This window comes from Dunckerocampus dactyliophorus, chromosome 3 (assembly GCF_027744805.1).
Source record: "Dunckerocampus dactyliophorus isolate RoL2022-P2 chromosome 3, RoL_Ddac_1.1, whole genome shotgun sequence".
NCBI lineage: Eukaryota > Metazoa > Chordata > Actinopteri > Syngnathiformes > Syngnathidae > Dunckerocampus > Dunckerocampus dactyliophorus.
In genome coordinates, this window is record NC_072821.1 from 34610523 (window position 1) to 34628879 (window position 18357).

The following is an 18357-nucleotide window of genomic DNA, read 5'->3' on the forward strand; positions in this document are numbered from 1 at the left end:
CTATCATGCCAATGTCTTCTGGTCGCTTTTTCATCCTGTTACAGAGTTTCTAATGTGCAACTAAACATATTACCTTTTAAAATACAGTGTACAGGTAATATTTACTTTACTACTGTATGCAATACTACAATATTTCTGCTCCACATCAACACGTTAATGATTGTACTGTACTAGCTCATCATATCATCCTCACTTTTTTTTCTTTTTTTTTTTAGTAAATTCTGGAGATTATTCCATTTAATCTGACTGAGGGTAACTCATGCATCTCTCACAATCAGTCAATGATGTTTGCAGGATAGCATACACATGCAATGAAATGCAACCGTATTATGAAATACAGTGTATCCATTAGGCTTGGGCCGGTTATCCGTTTCAAGGTATACCACGGTATGAAACAGCCACGGTTTCAAAACCACTAAAATTTTGCGTCATACCGTTTCTACGATATGAGAGAACATGGAGGCCCAATGCGGGCCACGAGGTGGAAACATTTTGCCACGTCCTGCGTTGTTCCTCGCAGTCAGAACTGGACTTCGATGTGTTGCCAAAAAATGATGCCTTTGCATGTAATTGTAATGGACAGTGTTGAAAAACAGTTTTGTTTGTATTTTGCCGACCAAACACCTCAGAAAGCGTTGACTGTTGGGATGAAGGCTCTGCTGCCTGAGGCACCTCCATCGGTATTTTTTTTTTTTCAGTTGAGAAAACTGTCTGTGTTGGTCGTCGGTGTTCATGCGCTCATCGTGTTCATTCTGTTTAAAACCAAAATATTCTCACACTGGGGCTGTCAGCTTTTGCATTCGCCTCAGAAACCATCGCTTCTGCGCCTTCATTCATGTTAGCGTCTGCTGCCTCACGAAACGTAACTGCTAAACTCTCTGTATCCGCTCACTAGTAGCCCCGCCTCCACAAAGAGGCTCAATGACATGAGGGCCCACTCTCTCTGTTCATTCCACTATAGAAGCAATGTGCACGGACAGATGCACATTGCATGTGTCCCACTTTTGTGTGGGCCGCCACAAATGTATGGGAGGCACTGAGTTAATTTGAAGTTTTGTGTGGCAGTCATGAGTGTACAGTGGTACCTCAGTTAACATCCGCCCCGATTATCATGTTTTTCTGTTAGCATCCAAAATTTTTGTTAACATTTTTTTGTGTCCAAAATACCGTTCGTTTTGTTTATGCTGCCATTTTGAATCATGCGACCAAGACAAAATCTTGCGATACTTGCACGTGAACGCACAATGCATTGTGGGCCGCAGGCGACATTTAAAAGCAGTGGCGTTTGTTTTGTGCTGCAAGAGAGAGATACACTACGTAACAAAAACATGGACCACACAAAAGAGAAAGGTGATAAACCGTACCAAGACAAGGGTGCAAGACCTCTGAAATATACGACCTAAAGAGAAGACAACACACGGCTGGCCTGTGTCGGCATGAAACGACCACGCTCTTGCACGACTTACACGATTTACATCTTGTCAAGCACTGTTTGCACATAGGTTACGGCGTGTTTGCGGTGCAGTTGTCCATTTACTTGTCATTTGTAATTATGTTTGCATTGATTTGTGCGTGTAAAACTAGAATTATTGTCTATAAATGTGTTTTGTGTTAAATTTTTGGGGGTATTTGGAATGGATCAATTGGATTTGTATAATTTTCTATGTGATAATTTGCTTTGGTTAGAGCCCGTTTTGGTTTGTGTCGGACCTTCTGGAAGGAATTATTGACGTTAACCAAGGCACCACTGTATTTTTCTGTACAGATAAAGTGCTTTCCCTTCATTGCTGAACAAAAATGAATGCTGAAATACTGCAGTTAATTAACATCAGTGTGTAGAGGACGTCTATTGTGAAAAGGAACCCCCCATCATTGAGAACACTGATTGCTACATGCTCCTGTGAGAGCCACAAGTCTTGCAGGCATCCCTTAACATTATTTGACACGCTGAAAGACAGATGCCCCCGTTCAAAGTTAAAGACTGGCCTCCGTCAGGTGCTAAAAAAAAACATGTGACCTCATCTGTTCCTCAATCAGCTCCCCCTGGAGGTAATGGCTCTAATTCCACCATTCTCACTCCCATCACCCCCTCCGCCTGCTAATGATGATGAGACCCTGGCTCTGCTCTTGTCCCTTTAGGCTGAGCGATTGTATTTGGGATCGGACACAGTTTAGTTATTGGCCAACAATGGAGAATGTCTTTTAATAACACACCTTCCACAGATTTGGCGGTAATTGCTGCCTTAATCAATAAGCTAGCTGAGCGGAAAATTAAAGGTACGTGAAGCCCGCCCCCCAACACGTACAACATGTTTTTGGTATTAGGCCCATTGTTCAGAAGTGGACGAGCGAGAATGCTGGAGGGCATCAGCACGGAGCTAGAAGCGAGGAGGGATGTGACAGTGATAAATAGGCCTTTTAATAACAGCTGTGCCACTTGGGTAGCCACTCTGATCCATCCCCATCCAAGCGGGCCCACCGTCCTCCATCCTTCCCCACAATGGGAGAGCACATTTACATATCTGTGGAATGACTCCGTGGTTCACACTGGATTCTCAGTGAAAAGATGCAATTAACACATGTACATAAAAACTACACCAATTTCAACATCTTCGCAACTTTAACTGCAGCAAGGTCACAGTGTTAATTGTTGTTGATTTGAAGCCTCTAACCGAATGAAGGAGGCACACGCACACACATGTTCACAAAAACACACAGTTAAACAGATGGTTTGGTTAACTGAAACATCAATTATTGCATTGGCTTGGCAAGCATGAGAGAGGCTCCCGAGTGTGTGTACACGTGTTAGTCCTGTAGGATATGAGTGTTTGGTGAGCTGTTGACCGGGAGGAGAAAAGGGTTAATGCTACACTCCTTCAGAACAAGCCCACGGGGGCATCAGTCCTCGTCGGCGACAGATTTCAACACAGCATGCTCACATTTAGGAAACACTTTGGATGCCCATTGAGCAGTTTTACATATTTTTAATGCACTGAAATGAATACTTCTCAGTTTTATGATGTTGTAATTGGATTCACTGTAGTTTTAGCACACGTCTATGTCAGTTCATGCTTTACTGTCGTCCCTCGTTTATCGCGGTTAAATGGTCTTTCACTTGTATAGTGCTTTTCCACCTCCAAGGCACTCAAAGCGCTTTGACACTGCCAGCACATTTACCTACTGATTACTCCCGCCTCCAAACAGGCAAGAAGAGAGTTCACAGCGGCATGAACGGAGTTAGCCCTTTTGTCAGTCATATAGCCTTTTTGTCTCTGGTGATTGGAGGCGGGGCCGCTAGCATACACACGCTGTTATGGTGACATAACAGCGCCTTTTCCGATTTGGGTGGAAAATTTAGTTATCACTTGCTCGATGGTTCTGTGGTCGACAGCAACTTCAGCTGGCTGTTTTTCCTCCTCGTTCGAGTGGAAACGTGCCCAGAATATTTTAAGCTTGTATGACAAAGCTTGCATATTGTCTGGCTCTTCTCAAGCTCATTTTTACCGTCAACTACATGAAAGCCAAAGTGCTTCCAGAAGCTCGCTTTAAATCCAGCGGCTGCGGGTCGGAGTTTACGCTCAGCCATTCTAGTAGCACCTTAGGTGCACCACTATAAACTGTCCGGGCAGCACTTCCGCTTTCCATCTTTTTGTTCAGTTTTTTTTTTTTTGTTCCATCAGCATAGATTATTGACATTTATGAATCAATTAATAATCGTCAATGTTTGCATCGCGATGCATCTAAGAATCGATTATTTCCCTCACACCTAGTGAATATCTTCTTTTGGCTAAAACACTAAGATTATAGCTCTGCTTTCATGGACGACTAAGGAAATAAAAAAAAATAAAATTAAAAGCTGAGGACATTTTTAAATCAAAAATCGATTAATCGAATACCAAAATAGTTGTCGATTAATTGGATATTATGATGTTGAATTTCTTGTACCAATGACTTTATTTGTCTCCTCTAGTACTGCAGCACAATGAATGAACAGCGCATGAATGGCCAGCTGCCAGACCCTCTTCAGATATTTCCACGAGGTATGGAGCGGTTGCAATTAATCATGAAGGGAAATTTATGTAATGCGTGTGGTATATATGATGAATGCGTTATCAGTCGGACAGCCTCTAAAGCGGTAGATAAAGTACACCAGACTGCCCGTTGGAATCTATTTAACACAATTAGATGATGCACAGTAGGTGAATCACTTGAACTGTAAGCCAAACTAAGGGAATGGAATGAAAATAAAGGTGCTCATTTTTGACACATACAAAGCGTTTTTTCACATATTCATGGGTACTTGATTCAGTCAAAGCCTCTCTCTGACTTCAAATGTTCTGTTCATCTTGTGGGAAGTATGAGTCGTTTTCAGACCACCTGTAATTCATACACACATCTTAACCCCCCAAGGGCTTCATGACAAAGAATTGTATTTGCTCTTTCTGGTGCATATTTTTCTCACCCCTACCCTGTTCATTTCTTTCACTGCAAGAGTTTTTCCGTCCTACGCACATCACCCTCACTCTCAAGAGGCCAGCAGCTCAATCTTGTTCTTGTCTTTAGCTAATTTCAAAGTAACCCTCATTTCATTTTTTTTTCTCCTTTATACAACTGAAGTGATGCATTTGTAAATGGCCCAGTGATGTGTTCTTCAATCTAGTCAATTACCGTTTCAGCCGGCAAGACTCCAGGGATCCGGAACATACATGGCCTGAAGGTACCTATCTCAATAATTGTTTCAGCTGCCTTACACAGAATGAGCAGGGGGTCTCCAAGTGAATGGATTGGTAATACTGTGTTCCACTTATTGAAATGTCAATTGCAGCCAGTGCTCTCCTTCTGTCACACTCATACTATTGCACCACTTGTCAGTGTTTTGTATAAAGAAGATTTGGTATACTGTACAGTAGCTGTGATAGGGATTTTTCTTTATCTCTTGTTTTTCTACGGGCAAAAAGAGCCATTTGAGAGTTTTGTGAAGTGTTATGATCATTACTATACATCAGGGTAGGGAACCTATGGCTCGGGAGCCAGATGCGGCTCTTTTGATTACTGCATCTGTCTCTCACAACATTACAGAAATCACACTTTTAAAATTAACGTTGAAAAACTTTCATATGCATTTTAATCCATCCATGTGGGATTTTGCCATCTTTGGGTCCCACCGGAACCCCCGTTGAATGTGTGGTAGATTTCCCCCACATCCTGGACCAAAAAAGTTTCAGCTGAGGTTGGGCGATAATTTTTATATACCGGTATACCAGTATAAATTCTTCCAATCATAAGAAAATGACTTATTCCGGTATAAATGATAATTTAAAACAGAAAAAAGCAGAGTTGATTACGTGTTTTTTTTGCGACTGCACGCCGTGGCGCACTGTTATGATGCATTGGAGCCTCATGTGTACCACAGCATGGCACAGTGGTTTGCAGAGACAAAAGAGAGAAAATGAGCACGTCTGAAGGCGGAGGAGAAGCGGAGACTAGACGAAGAAATTGTTGCTAAACGGGGAGATACCTCTGTAATATGGAAGTGGTTTGGTTTCGATGGTGCAGAAGTGGAGCAAGAGACCATAATATGCAAAGTTTGCAAAGGAACGGGGACAAGCAAAAGTTAGGGACACAACAAATTTGTAACATCTCAAGCACAAACAGAGTTGAGTAGGAAGAGTGTGTCATGAAGCGTGAGACATATTATTATTATTGTATTATTTAGCCAAAGATATGATGCCTTTATAGTCAGTCTAGAAGCACAATATTTAGCTGTATTACTGTTTTGCAATTTGCAGTTGCTACTAAATCATATACCTGAATCCTGAATACTTTGCACTGATCTAGTTTGGTAGACACTAAATGCACTTGCTGTATTGTACAGTTTGTTACCAATAAATCAATAAAAGTGCTTTTACAATTTGAGACAAGTGTATTTAATTATATGGGTTAAGGTTTGTAGCTTTTTATACAAGACTCGTCATATCGTGATACATGCTAAGGTCCGTATCGCCCAACCCTAGTTTCTGCAACTTGAAGAACACTTCCAGTGTCTATGTGCTGTGGGGCATTCGTCCCGGCGGTTGGCGCTTGCTGGGGCATTTGATCGAAGTGAATGTGTAGTGCCGGGCGGTGCGAGTTCGCGATACGTGAAGGTATGTGAAGTGGTGACTTCTCGTAAGTGCTATAGTAGGCATCTGTGCCTCTTTTAGATGCACTACATTTGGTAATACAGTTCAAATGTGACATTATCACATATTAGTGATCATTGAATGATAAACTTAACAATATGGTCTAAAAAAAGGTTGAAACTATCGATTATCGTTGATAATTTATAGCACAATTATCGACCAGCAAAATTTGTTATCGTGACAGGCCTAGTCACGGCGGACCTGAAGTAAAGCCTGAAAATTGACCCGTCGCAAAAGTGGCATGTTTTTGCCATCTTTGGGTCCTGCCGGGACCCCTGACCCATTTTGCCAGAACCAATGCCAGCTGTCCTTCCGATATTTTCCAGGTCTGACACAAAAACTGGATTATTACTGGGTAATGCGGTAGCCTGCCCTGGTCATTGAGATGTCAAGAAATAAACTTCCCCTCCTTTAATCAAATAGTCAGCTAGCTAATTTAAAAAAAAGAAAAGCGTACGGTGAAAAACCATGCCGCACCAGAACTTCCATTAATGGTAAGAAGTATTATTATTGGTTAGCTTTGGTATTACAACGTTATCAAAAAGAATAAATTCAGAGGCTTATTATTTTCTAAAATTGTTTGTCTTGCTCTTGCACGCATCAATTTAAAAAATATATTATATGGCTCTCATGGAAATACATTTTAAAATATGTGACTTTCATGGCTCTCTTAGCCAAAAACGTTCCCGACACCTGCTATACATTATACCGGGGGTGTCCAAAATATTTAAGAAAACTAAAAAAAAAAAAAAAAAAACAGCAGCAAAAATGGAAGCATCTGCAGTAATTTTACAAGAATAAGTGAAGCATAAACCGACTTACGGTGAATGAAAAAAATTGACAGAAAAATCCACAAATGTGCTCTGAAGGCTCGATTGTGAATGTGTGGGAACGAGAAGGTTTAAGATATTGGCATACATACACCACAAAACCCTCACGATTCCATTCCCGTTTTCTCAGCTTCATCAATAAAATCCCCCCCACAACCCCCAAATACTTGGAATACCTTATTTATTGTATCCTCTGCAGAGTTCCAACTGCTCATCTACTAAGTCAAGGCTCTGTTATGACAGGAAGATGTTTTCCAAAAACCTTTGGTAATCTTTCACCCCTTTTCTGCTATGTTAATATAAAAATAATTGGCTGAGGGGAGTCTTGTGTGCCGTTTAAATTAGATCTTCCTGGGCACTAATTAAAGAGAGAATCCCTTCGCTTTAGTAGACCCAACACACCTGCCTTTTGACCTCAATTAGAAGAGTCTTTTTCACTATTCCCCATACAATGGCTTGTCTATTCTTTCATGCTGCTCGAGTAAACATAGATACGCATGAAAATTTTTTTGGAAAAAAAAAACAATTTCCCTAGTGAAGGATGACATTTTAATGTCTCCACTTTATTGTTACTCATGTCTTTGTCTTATTTTCCCAGATGTTGCAGACATTACTGTATATGTAATTGCACGCAACTCCAGTTAAACCTGGAATTATTCATACTCTAGATCAGTGGTCACCAACCTTTTTGCGATCAAGATCCCTGGTCTCGGCCGTGAACCTGCACAAGATCTACCAGTTAGAGATACAGTATACAATGTAGTCCCTCATTTATGGCAGTTAATTGGTTCCAGACCCAACCGTTATCAGTGAATATCCGCAAAATAGGCTTCTTTATTTATAAGTCAAATATTTGCAACCTTCTAAATATGCTTTTTAACATTATTAGAGCCCTCTTGACATGAAATAACACCCCTATGGTCACCATTATGCTCCTATTACCCAACATAGTAGACTTAATCAGAGTAAATAAAACCAGACATAAATAAGGCTCACGCTTGTGTGTGTTGCTATAAATGTTGTTTTGGTGCTAGGGGAGCTGAGTGGGGAGCGGACAGGAAGTGACGTCTGGAGTTCAGAGTTTATTTTCAGTCTGGCGTGGGTTATGGCCGCAACAGTGGTCTGTGATTTTACGATGGATTTTTATTAGGGATTATTGTGCCTGCTGTGAGATCATTCAAACCTGCTATAAAAGCCTGTTGTTCCGGCAATCAAGTCTGGTGCTTGTGTGTCTCACCCAAAATTACAGTAACATTACTGACACCTAATGACCAGTGTACAATACTACATATTGTCATGTCTTCTGAATGCCTTGTATTTGTATTTTACTTCATTTCGCCATTTTTCCATCCATCCGTTTTCTATGCCGCTTATCCTCTTTAGAGTTGGGGAGTATGCTGGAGCCTATCTCAGCTGACTTTGGGCAAGAGGCGGGGTACACCCAGCCAATCGCAGGGCACATATAGACAAACAACCATTCACACTCACATTGGACAATTTAGAGTCTCCAATTAACCTAACATGCCTGTTCTTGGAATGTGGGAGGAAGGGGAGAACATGCAAACTCCACACAGAGATGCCCAAGGGACGATTCTAACCCAGGTACTCCCGATCTCCTGATTGTGTGGCCAACATGCTAACCACTCGGCTACCATGCGGCCCATTTAGCCATTTTTATGCTTGAAATTCCCGAATTTAGGCAAACTACGTAAAATACGAAGGTTCACCACAGTAGAGTAAACCACAAAATTCAAAGCTCAAAGTGGTGAGGAATTACTGTATTACTGAAAAATATTTGCCATGTTGCCATTAATATAATTAATATCACCATTATCCCTGTCTTATCTTTTGCGCTAGCCTTTTCACCTCCTAAAAACCTGGTAACTTGTAGCATAACAAAAAGAATGGCTTTAATAAAGCCTAAAATCACTGACGTTCATGCCCATGGTGAGTTTATGTAAACGTCTTTCGTTTAAAAAACGTCTATGTAAACGTCTTTCCAGTTATTTCTGTCACTTTTCTTCGTTACAGCGATGGTCATCCCCAAAAACTAATTCAACTCCCAGTTCAACTGAAAGCCTGTATTTAAAAGTTGGGTCATATACAAGTATGTGTGTTTCCACCTTCACTGTAAAGTGTGTATGTCTTTGCGCAAATGTAGGTGAATACAAGGCCTACCCCAGCCAATGACTGCACACATGGTGTCACAGACCCGATAGCCAACAACAGGTAAGCTCAGGGAGCATTTAGCGCATCATCAAAGTTCAGCTGAAAGAGGTCTCGGATAGAAATGTCTTTACAATTGTGTATTATTATTTTTTTATTCAGCTTAAAGCAATCATCTGCTGAGCTGAAGCGGATCTTAACAAATGGACAGGTGAGTGTGTTTTAGTTTAAGTACAAGTCAGTGTTCGTCCTTTCATACCCTGTAGCCACTCACCAGAGCACATGATCATGAGTGCTTGTTCTTGGTTATTGATTCTTTGTGATTCCAGTTGCCGACATGTTTGCCAACACGCTATTGTTTGGTTTTTTTTGGGATTACGTCCAAGTACCAAGCATGCTGCATTCCGCATTTCTTCTCCACGACTTAATATGGTGGCTTGTGTCTCAATTAAGTCTTCTGATAGATACCGTATATATTTTTATTCTCTCATCATATTATCACAACTGTTCAAGCTAGTGAGTAGTCATATAGTGCCTTGATACTTTTATGTGTTGTCTACCTTTAACCTTCTATCACAGTAAATCAGCTTTTAGACAAGCAATGAACCAATATTATACAGGAAGTCCTTCTACACTCTTGATCAAAATTTTGACCAGTTGAAAAATTGCAAGAATGTACATTTTGCACTGTTGGATCTTAAGGATGTTCAAGTAGATCTTCAAAATGCAAAAAGAAGAAATGGGAGTGAGATGAAAAAAATGTTGGGTAAGCAGTTTATTGCAAGCAAGCATTAACTTGAAATAGGCTGTTCATCAGCTGATCAAAAGTTTACAACTATAGCTTAAAAAAAACAAAAAAAAACGAAACATACTTAAAATAGAAAAAAATATTTTGAGAAAAGGAGTCAGTAATGAGTAGCTGCGCCATTCTTGTTAATCAGATGAAAAATCCACTGTCTGGAACTGATGTTCATATTTGTAAACGTCCCTTGCCATCCATCCCGAAATGTTCTCCATTGGATTTAGATCAGGGGAACACGCAGGATGGTCCAAAAGAGTAAGATTATTACTCTGGATGAAGTCCTTTGTCAGGCAAGAATTGTATTGTATTGTACTTTGTATTTATCTATTGTACTTTATTTATCCCACAGCAGGGAAATTCACTTGTTAAAGCAGCAAGCAAGATACGCAAGTAAAGAATACATAGTGACTACAACATGGTTCAGGTGGTGCAGGTGTTGTAGAGCCTGACAGTGGTCGGTATGAAGGATCTGCGGAACCTCTTCTTCTTACACCGTGGGTGTGACAGTCTGCTGCTGAAGGAGCTGCTAAGGGAACCCTCAGTGTCATGTAGCGGGTGAGAGGTGTTGTCCATGATGGATGTCAGCTTAGCCAACATCCTTCTCTCCCCCACTTCCTCCACGGAGTCCAGAGGACCGTCCAGGACAGCGCTCGCTCTCCTGATCAGTCTATTGATCCTGCTCCTGTCCCTGTCCGTGCTGCCCCCTCTCCAGCAGCCCACAGCATAGAAGATGGCTGAAGTGTGAAGTGCAGCGTTATCCTGTTGACATGTCCTGTTGTCATTACCACACAGACGAGGTCCCTCAGTCATGAGGGATGCCCCCTGCAACATCTCCACATGCCGTTTGACGCTCCTGCACAACCTTCCACCAACCATTTCCATTAAAGGATCATGATGGTTCCCCTCCACTGTGCCGTGGGATCTCCTTGTCATGACAGTAACGTCGGAAGCCATCAGGACTGTCAAGCTTACATTTTTTTCTCATCAGAGATGAAAACTTTCTTCTACCTTTCAATGTACCATGTTTCGGTGCTCTCCTGCTAATCCCAAACTTTGAAGATGTTTTTTACTCTTACACAGACAGGCTTATTGGGAGGAGGAAGTCAAAATAATGAGACCACTACACTGCTTAATTGTTACTGTCTATTTCATAGGAGCAGATCCTTTCCCATGTTCACATACCATCTTTTTTCCTTTATGAGGGTCGCGATAGTCAAGCAGCTTAGACCAAGCCTGGAGCCAATGTCGGTCAGCGTTTCTCACTTTCTGAGCGTTTTATGTCATCTAATTTCACTTCATTTTTCACTTTCACTTTCCTTTTTTGTGATGCACTGCCATTAGAAGAGTCTGCCTCACTCTTGGGAGATATCACGAGGGGAGAAAAAGTTACCTAAACGGAGCAAAAGGGACGTCCTTCCTCAGTGTAGCGACTCCCAACTATGTATTTTTCCGCCGCTCGCACGTACTGTACATAGTTCTCTTTTACACAGCCGCAAAATGTTGTAATACGAGGACAGTAATTTGAAAAAAATACTTAACATCTCATGAAAACGGTATACTTTGTCATGTTGTCGTCTTTAAACTGCAAACTGGTAATTTTTTTGCATACTGTATATATTGCTTATAATAAGGGAAAGGTAATAATAATAAATAAATTGAAAAAGAGCATTCATTCAGTCATTTATTTAAACAAAACTCCTTCTGAGACGAATGCACCATTATTTATTGCTTTTCCATGTACATTATTACTTGTTTATGCAGAAGAATGATAATGCTTTTGCAAATTTGTGTTTTGTTGACATTCATGCACATGAATGTATCATAAACATCAATTTAACATAACTCAAAATGCAGTCTGTTTTTTTTCTATCTTAACTAAAAAGCCTGTTGCACCTTACTGTTTCACTTTTCATCAGTGCCTACTGTACTATGTCATATTCTTGTGACTTTGCAGATAAATGCCCAAGATATTCAGTACCAGGAGCAACTTGGGCAAGGAAATGGAGGAACAGTGTACAAGTAAGTGGTTCACACATTGGGGCACCAGGGATACAAGCCACAGCACAATATTTGAGAAGGACTCTGAAAAGATACTTGCTGATGCTGTGAGAATGTAGGAATGATGATGGATTAATTAGAATTGGTGGAAAGACAGTATTGATATATTACCTATGTACAATACTGCATATCATTTTTATTCTATTTTTCCATGTATGTTGTTGCGTGGCACTTTTTAGATGTATTTATTCTGTTCTGGAGGTTGCAAAGTCAAAAGTCTGGACACACCTGCTCATTGATTAAAAAACATAATTAATACATTTTTATTAAAAACAAATGTAAAAGTAATATATACAGTGGTGTGAAAAAGTGTTTTTCCTCCTTCCTGATTTCTTGTTGGTTTTCTTTTGTTTGTCACACTTAATTGTTTCAGATGATCAAACAAATTTAAATTTTTCAGTCAATGACACCACAGCTGAACACAAAATGCAGTTTTTAAATGAAACTTTTTATTTAAGTTTCAATAAAAAACTGTATTTTGTGTTGGAACAATTGCTCCAAGGTGCTGAAACCAATGCACAATGTCACAATGTCAATCCTCTTTCTGCCTGTTTGGAGGCGAGAGATGAGGAAAGCAGACACACATGCACATGGAAATATTTAGAAGTCGGCGAAATTGTTCAGTTCCTTTTCATTTCTTGTTTTATTTATTTATTATCATCTCAGGCCAAGTGCCCACGAGACCGTTTTTTTTTTTTCTGAGCGAGAAATCTTGTCACATTTTAATCTCGGGAGATCTTGTGACACCCCTAGTGGTTGTATTTAAATATTAAAATATAAATGTAATAAATACAAAATATTGTACAATATATAAAATTACAATATATTATATTATATTAATAATCAATTGAGGTGGTAAGCTATGACTGTGATGGTGTATAGTACAAAACAATACCTGTCCCAATCCGTCAGTACTGGCGAGACGGATACATTACCAAGCAGCTAAAGTTATGACAAGGATGCCACTCCTGTCCTTCTTTCCCACTCCTTCCTTGTTTCCTCCTTCCCATCAATCCACCTGCATTGAGCTGTTTTATTGAGATTGAAGTATTGATTACTGCTCAGGCTAACCTTGACTGAGCCAAGTGTTGTCTCACATCCACGGCAAACCCAGTACCTTTCCAATCTCGCCAAACCACAATGGCGTCTATTTATTTTCTCTTGTCTCATTCCAAATACATTTGAGTCTTTTATTGCTTTTAGATTGTTTCATTAAAGTCCAATCTCTCATAGTTGTAGGACAAACAGAATGCTGATGTTTAGCGGGAGAAATGGTTACAGTACACTTGTGTGAAGGCCAATATTGCAAATCCAACAACTTCTCAGTCAATTTAGCGCAGCAGAAAATCCATATTTTTTGGTGCTGGAAATGTTATGGTTGGGAGGAGAGGAGGGGGGAAAATACAACTCTACCTTGTTTTGCTGTTGTGCATTATTTTGCTAAAAGTACTTAATAGTAGAAGCAGAGCAGTTTATTTATCTAGCATGTTTTGTACACTTGGGTAAGGGGCTATATATATACATTGAAAAACCAAAGACATTCAAAAGAAAGAAAAGATTTAATCTATAAAATGAAAACAGCAAATAAAAATTCCCATATTGTTAAAAAATATACAGTACAGTCGTCCATCGCCACATCGTGGTTTGATTTTTCTTGGCTTCACGCTATCACGGTTTTTCAAACCATATTATTGTCACAAAGTATGCATATTTATCAAATTGTACATATTTCTTTGCCTAAATTCAGCTTTTGGATCATAAAAAATGACCAAATGAACTAAAATGCCCTTAAAGGGATAGTTGGGATTTTTTGACATGAAGTTGTATGACATCCCCATCAGCAGTGTAGTACATCAACAGTGACTCACTCCCCCACTTGGTCCCGTGAGTCCAGTTCTGGTTGGATTTCCGTGACGAGGAACGTAGTTCTGCTTAGTTGCTGGGTCATTTAAGTGAAGAGTCTGGCTTCTCAAAACAATTTGCGTTCAAAAGAGTAATACATTTGCATCATAAAAATGCCTCCTCCATAAAATCAGACCTCACAAATTGTTCTGCGTATATTTGTCTCCCGCCGTATCCCAGTGCAGTGTCGCTTCTCCATTCTTGTGTATGTGATGAAGACTCTCTCATCTTCTTCCACGATGGAGTGCCACGGCCATCTTGTTTACGTGTGTGTTTCACACATTCACGCACATCAGCTTTGACTTTGGAAAACAGTGATGGACAATTTTTGCTTCTTTTCTGATATGTTGCGGACCAAACCGCTATCTGTTTGTGTTTGCTTCATATTGCTCTGGTCCGTCTAAAGCTTAACCTTTTACTCGATTAATTGAAACGACAAGCTTCAGATTAATGGACTAAGAAAATAATTGTTAGTTGCAGCTCTAGTCGAAAGCCTCCTATTGCTAATGTTTGAGCCGGGGTGAAATGTTTTTCTAGGTTATAAAATGCCTGTGTGTTTTCCATTATTCCTCTGGCTGAACAAGGATGCCTTTGTTCCGTATCCTATGAGACGATTTTTCAATTCCGCCTGTGGAGCTGGATTTCTGTCTTGCTTGGTTAGAAAGCAACGTTGGTCTCATCCCGTGTAAAAACATCACTAAATGCTTCCCACCTTTCAACCCTTTGAGCCCATTTATGACCTCGGGCCATTTAGACTCAATTGGATGCTACCAACACCTCAGCTCTCACATGCTGACCTGGTCATCCGTCAGCGTCTGTCTTTGTTTTTTATTACACGTGCTCTCAGAGCACCATCTTGTCCGCCAATTTAACTGACTCTCTGGCTTATAAATACAATTACAAGGACACACAGGGCATTCTTTTAGTCTCTTGAATCCAGGAGTGCAATTAAAACCAGCATGTTAACATCTACTTAACACTCTTCTCTCAGCCTCTCAGCCTTTTCTGTATTGATTTGTTTTGTCGCGATATTGATTACATTTTATGTTAGAGACTCCAATCACTTTGATTAATCAGTGTTTACCTCATGTGCTCATGATTTTATTGTTTCTAGATCATATTCAAGTCGTAGTCGACATCAACATTGTGCATGTCACATGCACCTGAAATGTCTGCTTTTTCCATCAGCCTTCATTTGTGTGTGCAATGCACAGTGGCATCAAATACAATGAAGAGATAATTATTATTTAATTATTATTTTGTATAATTATTAGTGGTGTCACTAGATCTCATGAGATTAAAACGTGACAAGATTTCTTGTACAGGAAAAAAAAATTCTCATGGGCACTACGACTGGGACAATAATAAATACATTCATTAATTAATCACACAATTAATGGAAATAAACTCCATCCATCAATCCATCCATCTTCTATGCCGCTTATCCTCACTAGGGTCGCAGGGGTATTATGGAGCCTATCCCAGCTGACTTAGGGCGAGAGTCGGGGTACACCCTGGACCGGTCGCCAGTCAATCGCAAGGCACATGCAGACAAAATATATTGCCCTGTACATGCGTGTCTGTTTTCCTCGTCTCTTGCCTCCAACCCTGCAGGAAGAGAGTTCACTCTGTGCGTTGGTTTGGCGCATTTGTTCCATAGAACAATGGCATGAACGGAGTGAGCCCCTTTGTCAGTCATACATTGTCTTTTCAAGATTCAAGATTCAAGATTCAAGAGAGTTTTATTGTCATGTGCATGGTAAAACAGCAGTTATACCATGCAATGAAAATCTTATTCTGTTCATTCTCCCAAGAAAAGAAAGAAAACAAATGAAAGAATAAGAACATAAGAAACATAAACACATAAACATATATACCAATAAATTAAGCAACAACAACAGAAGAGACAGTAATACAAGTAAATAATACAAATAAATAAATAAATAAATAAAGTGCTATGAGTGTGTGCGTGTGTTGCGTGCGGCGTGTGCGAGTGCTTCGTTGAGGAGCCTGATGGCCTGTGGGTAAAAGCTGTTTGCCAGCCTTGTGGTCCTGGACTTCAAACTCCTGTAGCGTCTGCCTGACGGTAGGAGTGTGAATAATGAGTGTTGTGGATGTGTGCTGTCCTTGATGAGGTTGTATGTTCTGTGTAGGACTCTAGATTTATAAATGTCTTGCAGTGAGGGGAGGGCTGCCCCAACAATGTTCTGTGAGGTCTTGATCACCCGCTGGAGTGCCTTCCTATCACGTGTTGTACAGTTACCGTACCAAACAGTGATGGAGGCGGTATCTGTAGAAGCAACTCAGGATTGTGGTGGGCATGCCAAATTTCCTCAGTCTTCTCAGGAAGTACAGTCTCCTTTGGGACTTCTTCATAATTTGTTGGGTGTTGTGAGACCAGGTGAGGTCCTCGCTGATGTGTGTGCCAAGGAACTTGAAGGTTTCCACCCTCTCCACCTCAGTCTCATCAATAAACAGGGGTCTATGCGGCTCCTTTTCCCTTGTTCTTGGGTCAATGATCATCTCTTTAGTCTTATCTGTATTGAGAAGGAGATTGTTATCACGACACCAAGCTATGAGGTCCGCCACCTCTCTTCTGTATGATGTTTCAACACCACCAGTGATCAGTCCGATGACTGTAGTGTCATCCGCAAATTTAATGATGCTGGTGTTGTTCTGGGAGGCCACGCAATCGTAGGTGAAGAGCGTGTAGAGGAGTGGACTCAGCACACACCCCTGTGGGGTCCCAGTGCTCACAATTCTTGAGCTGGATGTGCGATTGTGGACTCTGACTGACTGGGGCCTGCCTGTGAGAAAGTTAAACTAAATACACAGCGCTAAACTCACGAGGCAAATAAAAAGGTCTGCATTTCACCATCAGCAGCTCAATGTCCTGAGAGCAGTGCTTTTCCATCGTCTGTACGTCTGTGCACCACCGTTTGTTTACGTAGACACAGACGCCGCCACCTCTGTGTTTACCAGACGCTAAAGTCCGATCTCCCCGGTAAGCAGCAAATGATTCCAACTGGTTCGCCGAGTCCGGTATATCCTCCGTCAGCCAGGTTTCTGTGAAGGTGAGCACACAGCATTCCCTGATCTCACGTTGAGCTGTAATCCTTGCTCGTAGTTCGTCCATCTTGTTTTCAAGAGAGCGGACGTTGGCTAGCAGCAGGCTTGGTAGCGGTGGCCTCGTCGCTCTAGCTTTTAGCCTAGCATGCAGGCCGGCTCGCTTGCCTCGTTTACGCCTCAGATGCTTTGCTCGCCGGGTATTCAGCTCACCAGGTCCGCAGGCTGCTGCGTTCTCCCGGCGCAGAAGAAAGGCAAAGTCTGAGAGGCTAAATGAAAGTTCATGGTGAACCCTGCCGATGTTCAAAAGTGTCTCTCTGTTGTAATGTACTGCGTGAGTGTGTTGAATGTCCAAAATGAACAATAAAATAGAAAAAAATAGAAAAACACGGGAGAGTGTCACAGAGACGTCTGCCACGGAGGGCGCCATCTTTGATTTGTCTCGGTGGGTGGAGGCGGGTCCGCTAGCATACATGCAGTGCAGAAGAGTGTAACATAGTTGAAATTATATTACAATATATTGTCATATTTTTTCATTGTACTTTTCTTCAATGTAATGTTAAAATCTCGTCTTGTTCTCGTTCTCGTAGACCCAATCTCGTGTATCGTCCCATCTCGTGACACCGCTGATACATATACAGTATAATTGATAAAAGGGGTTAAAAAGTTTTATCAATGACAGTGCACTCGCTGTTTGGGGATGAAACTTTTAACTGAGTATTGTGTTATAATTAATAGGACAATAAAAACAGAGCAAGATCAGCCCCAAATATCAAAGGTAACCTCCACTGATGAACATTGGCCCAAATTAATGTTATTTATCATAAATATACACACTACATTTCATTGTAATGTTTGCAGAAACTGCATTAGAATCTTCATCATCAGGATAATAGCAGTGGACACACAGGGAATTTGAAATGAATGCAGAAGTATTGATACCAACTTATCAACTGATGATTACAAGGTCCATGGGGGAAGCAGAATGCTGAAAAGCACAGTGTGTGATACTGTACAGTTTTTTCTTGAATTTACCCTTGATCATTATTATTATTATTATTATTTTTTTACTATGATTGGCTGGCGACTAATCCGGGGTGTACCCCACCTCTCACCCAAAGTCAGCTGGGATAGGCTTCAGCATACCCGCAACCCTAGTTTACGACAAGCGGAGTAGAAGATGGATGGATGGATGGATGGATAGATGGATTATAATTTTTTCAGAATATATTCTAGGGATGTCCCGATTCACATTTTTTGGCATCCGAACCCACATTTTTGTTTGTTTTTTTTAAATAATAATAAGCTTTTGTTACAAACATGAATCTGTGGAATTGAATATGGATATGAC

General features: G+C 40.7%; 1 protein-coding gene across 4 annotated transcripts in view; it reads left to right on the top strand.

The window, feature by feature from the left end:
* map2k5 (mitogen-activated protein kinase kinase 5) overlaps positions 1-18357 on the top strand; it is an 88021-nt gene that overhangs the window by 4596 nt on the left and 65068 nt on the right. For all 4 annotated transcript variants that reach the window (XM_054770193.1, XM_054770190.1, XM_054770192.1 and 1 more), the window contains exons 4-8: positions 3971-4040; positions 4677-4717; positions 9174-9241; positions 9341-9389; positions 11935-11999. In XM_054770193.1, the coding sequence (XP_054626168.1) occupies positions 3971-4040; positions 4677-4717; positions 9174-9241; positions 9341-9389; positions 11935-11999 (293 nt within the window). The remainder of the gene's footprint in view (positions 1-3970; positions 4041-4676; positions 4718-9173; positions 9242-9340; positions 9390-11934; positions 12000-18357) is intronic.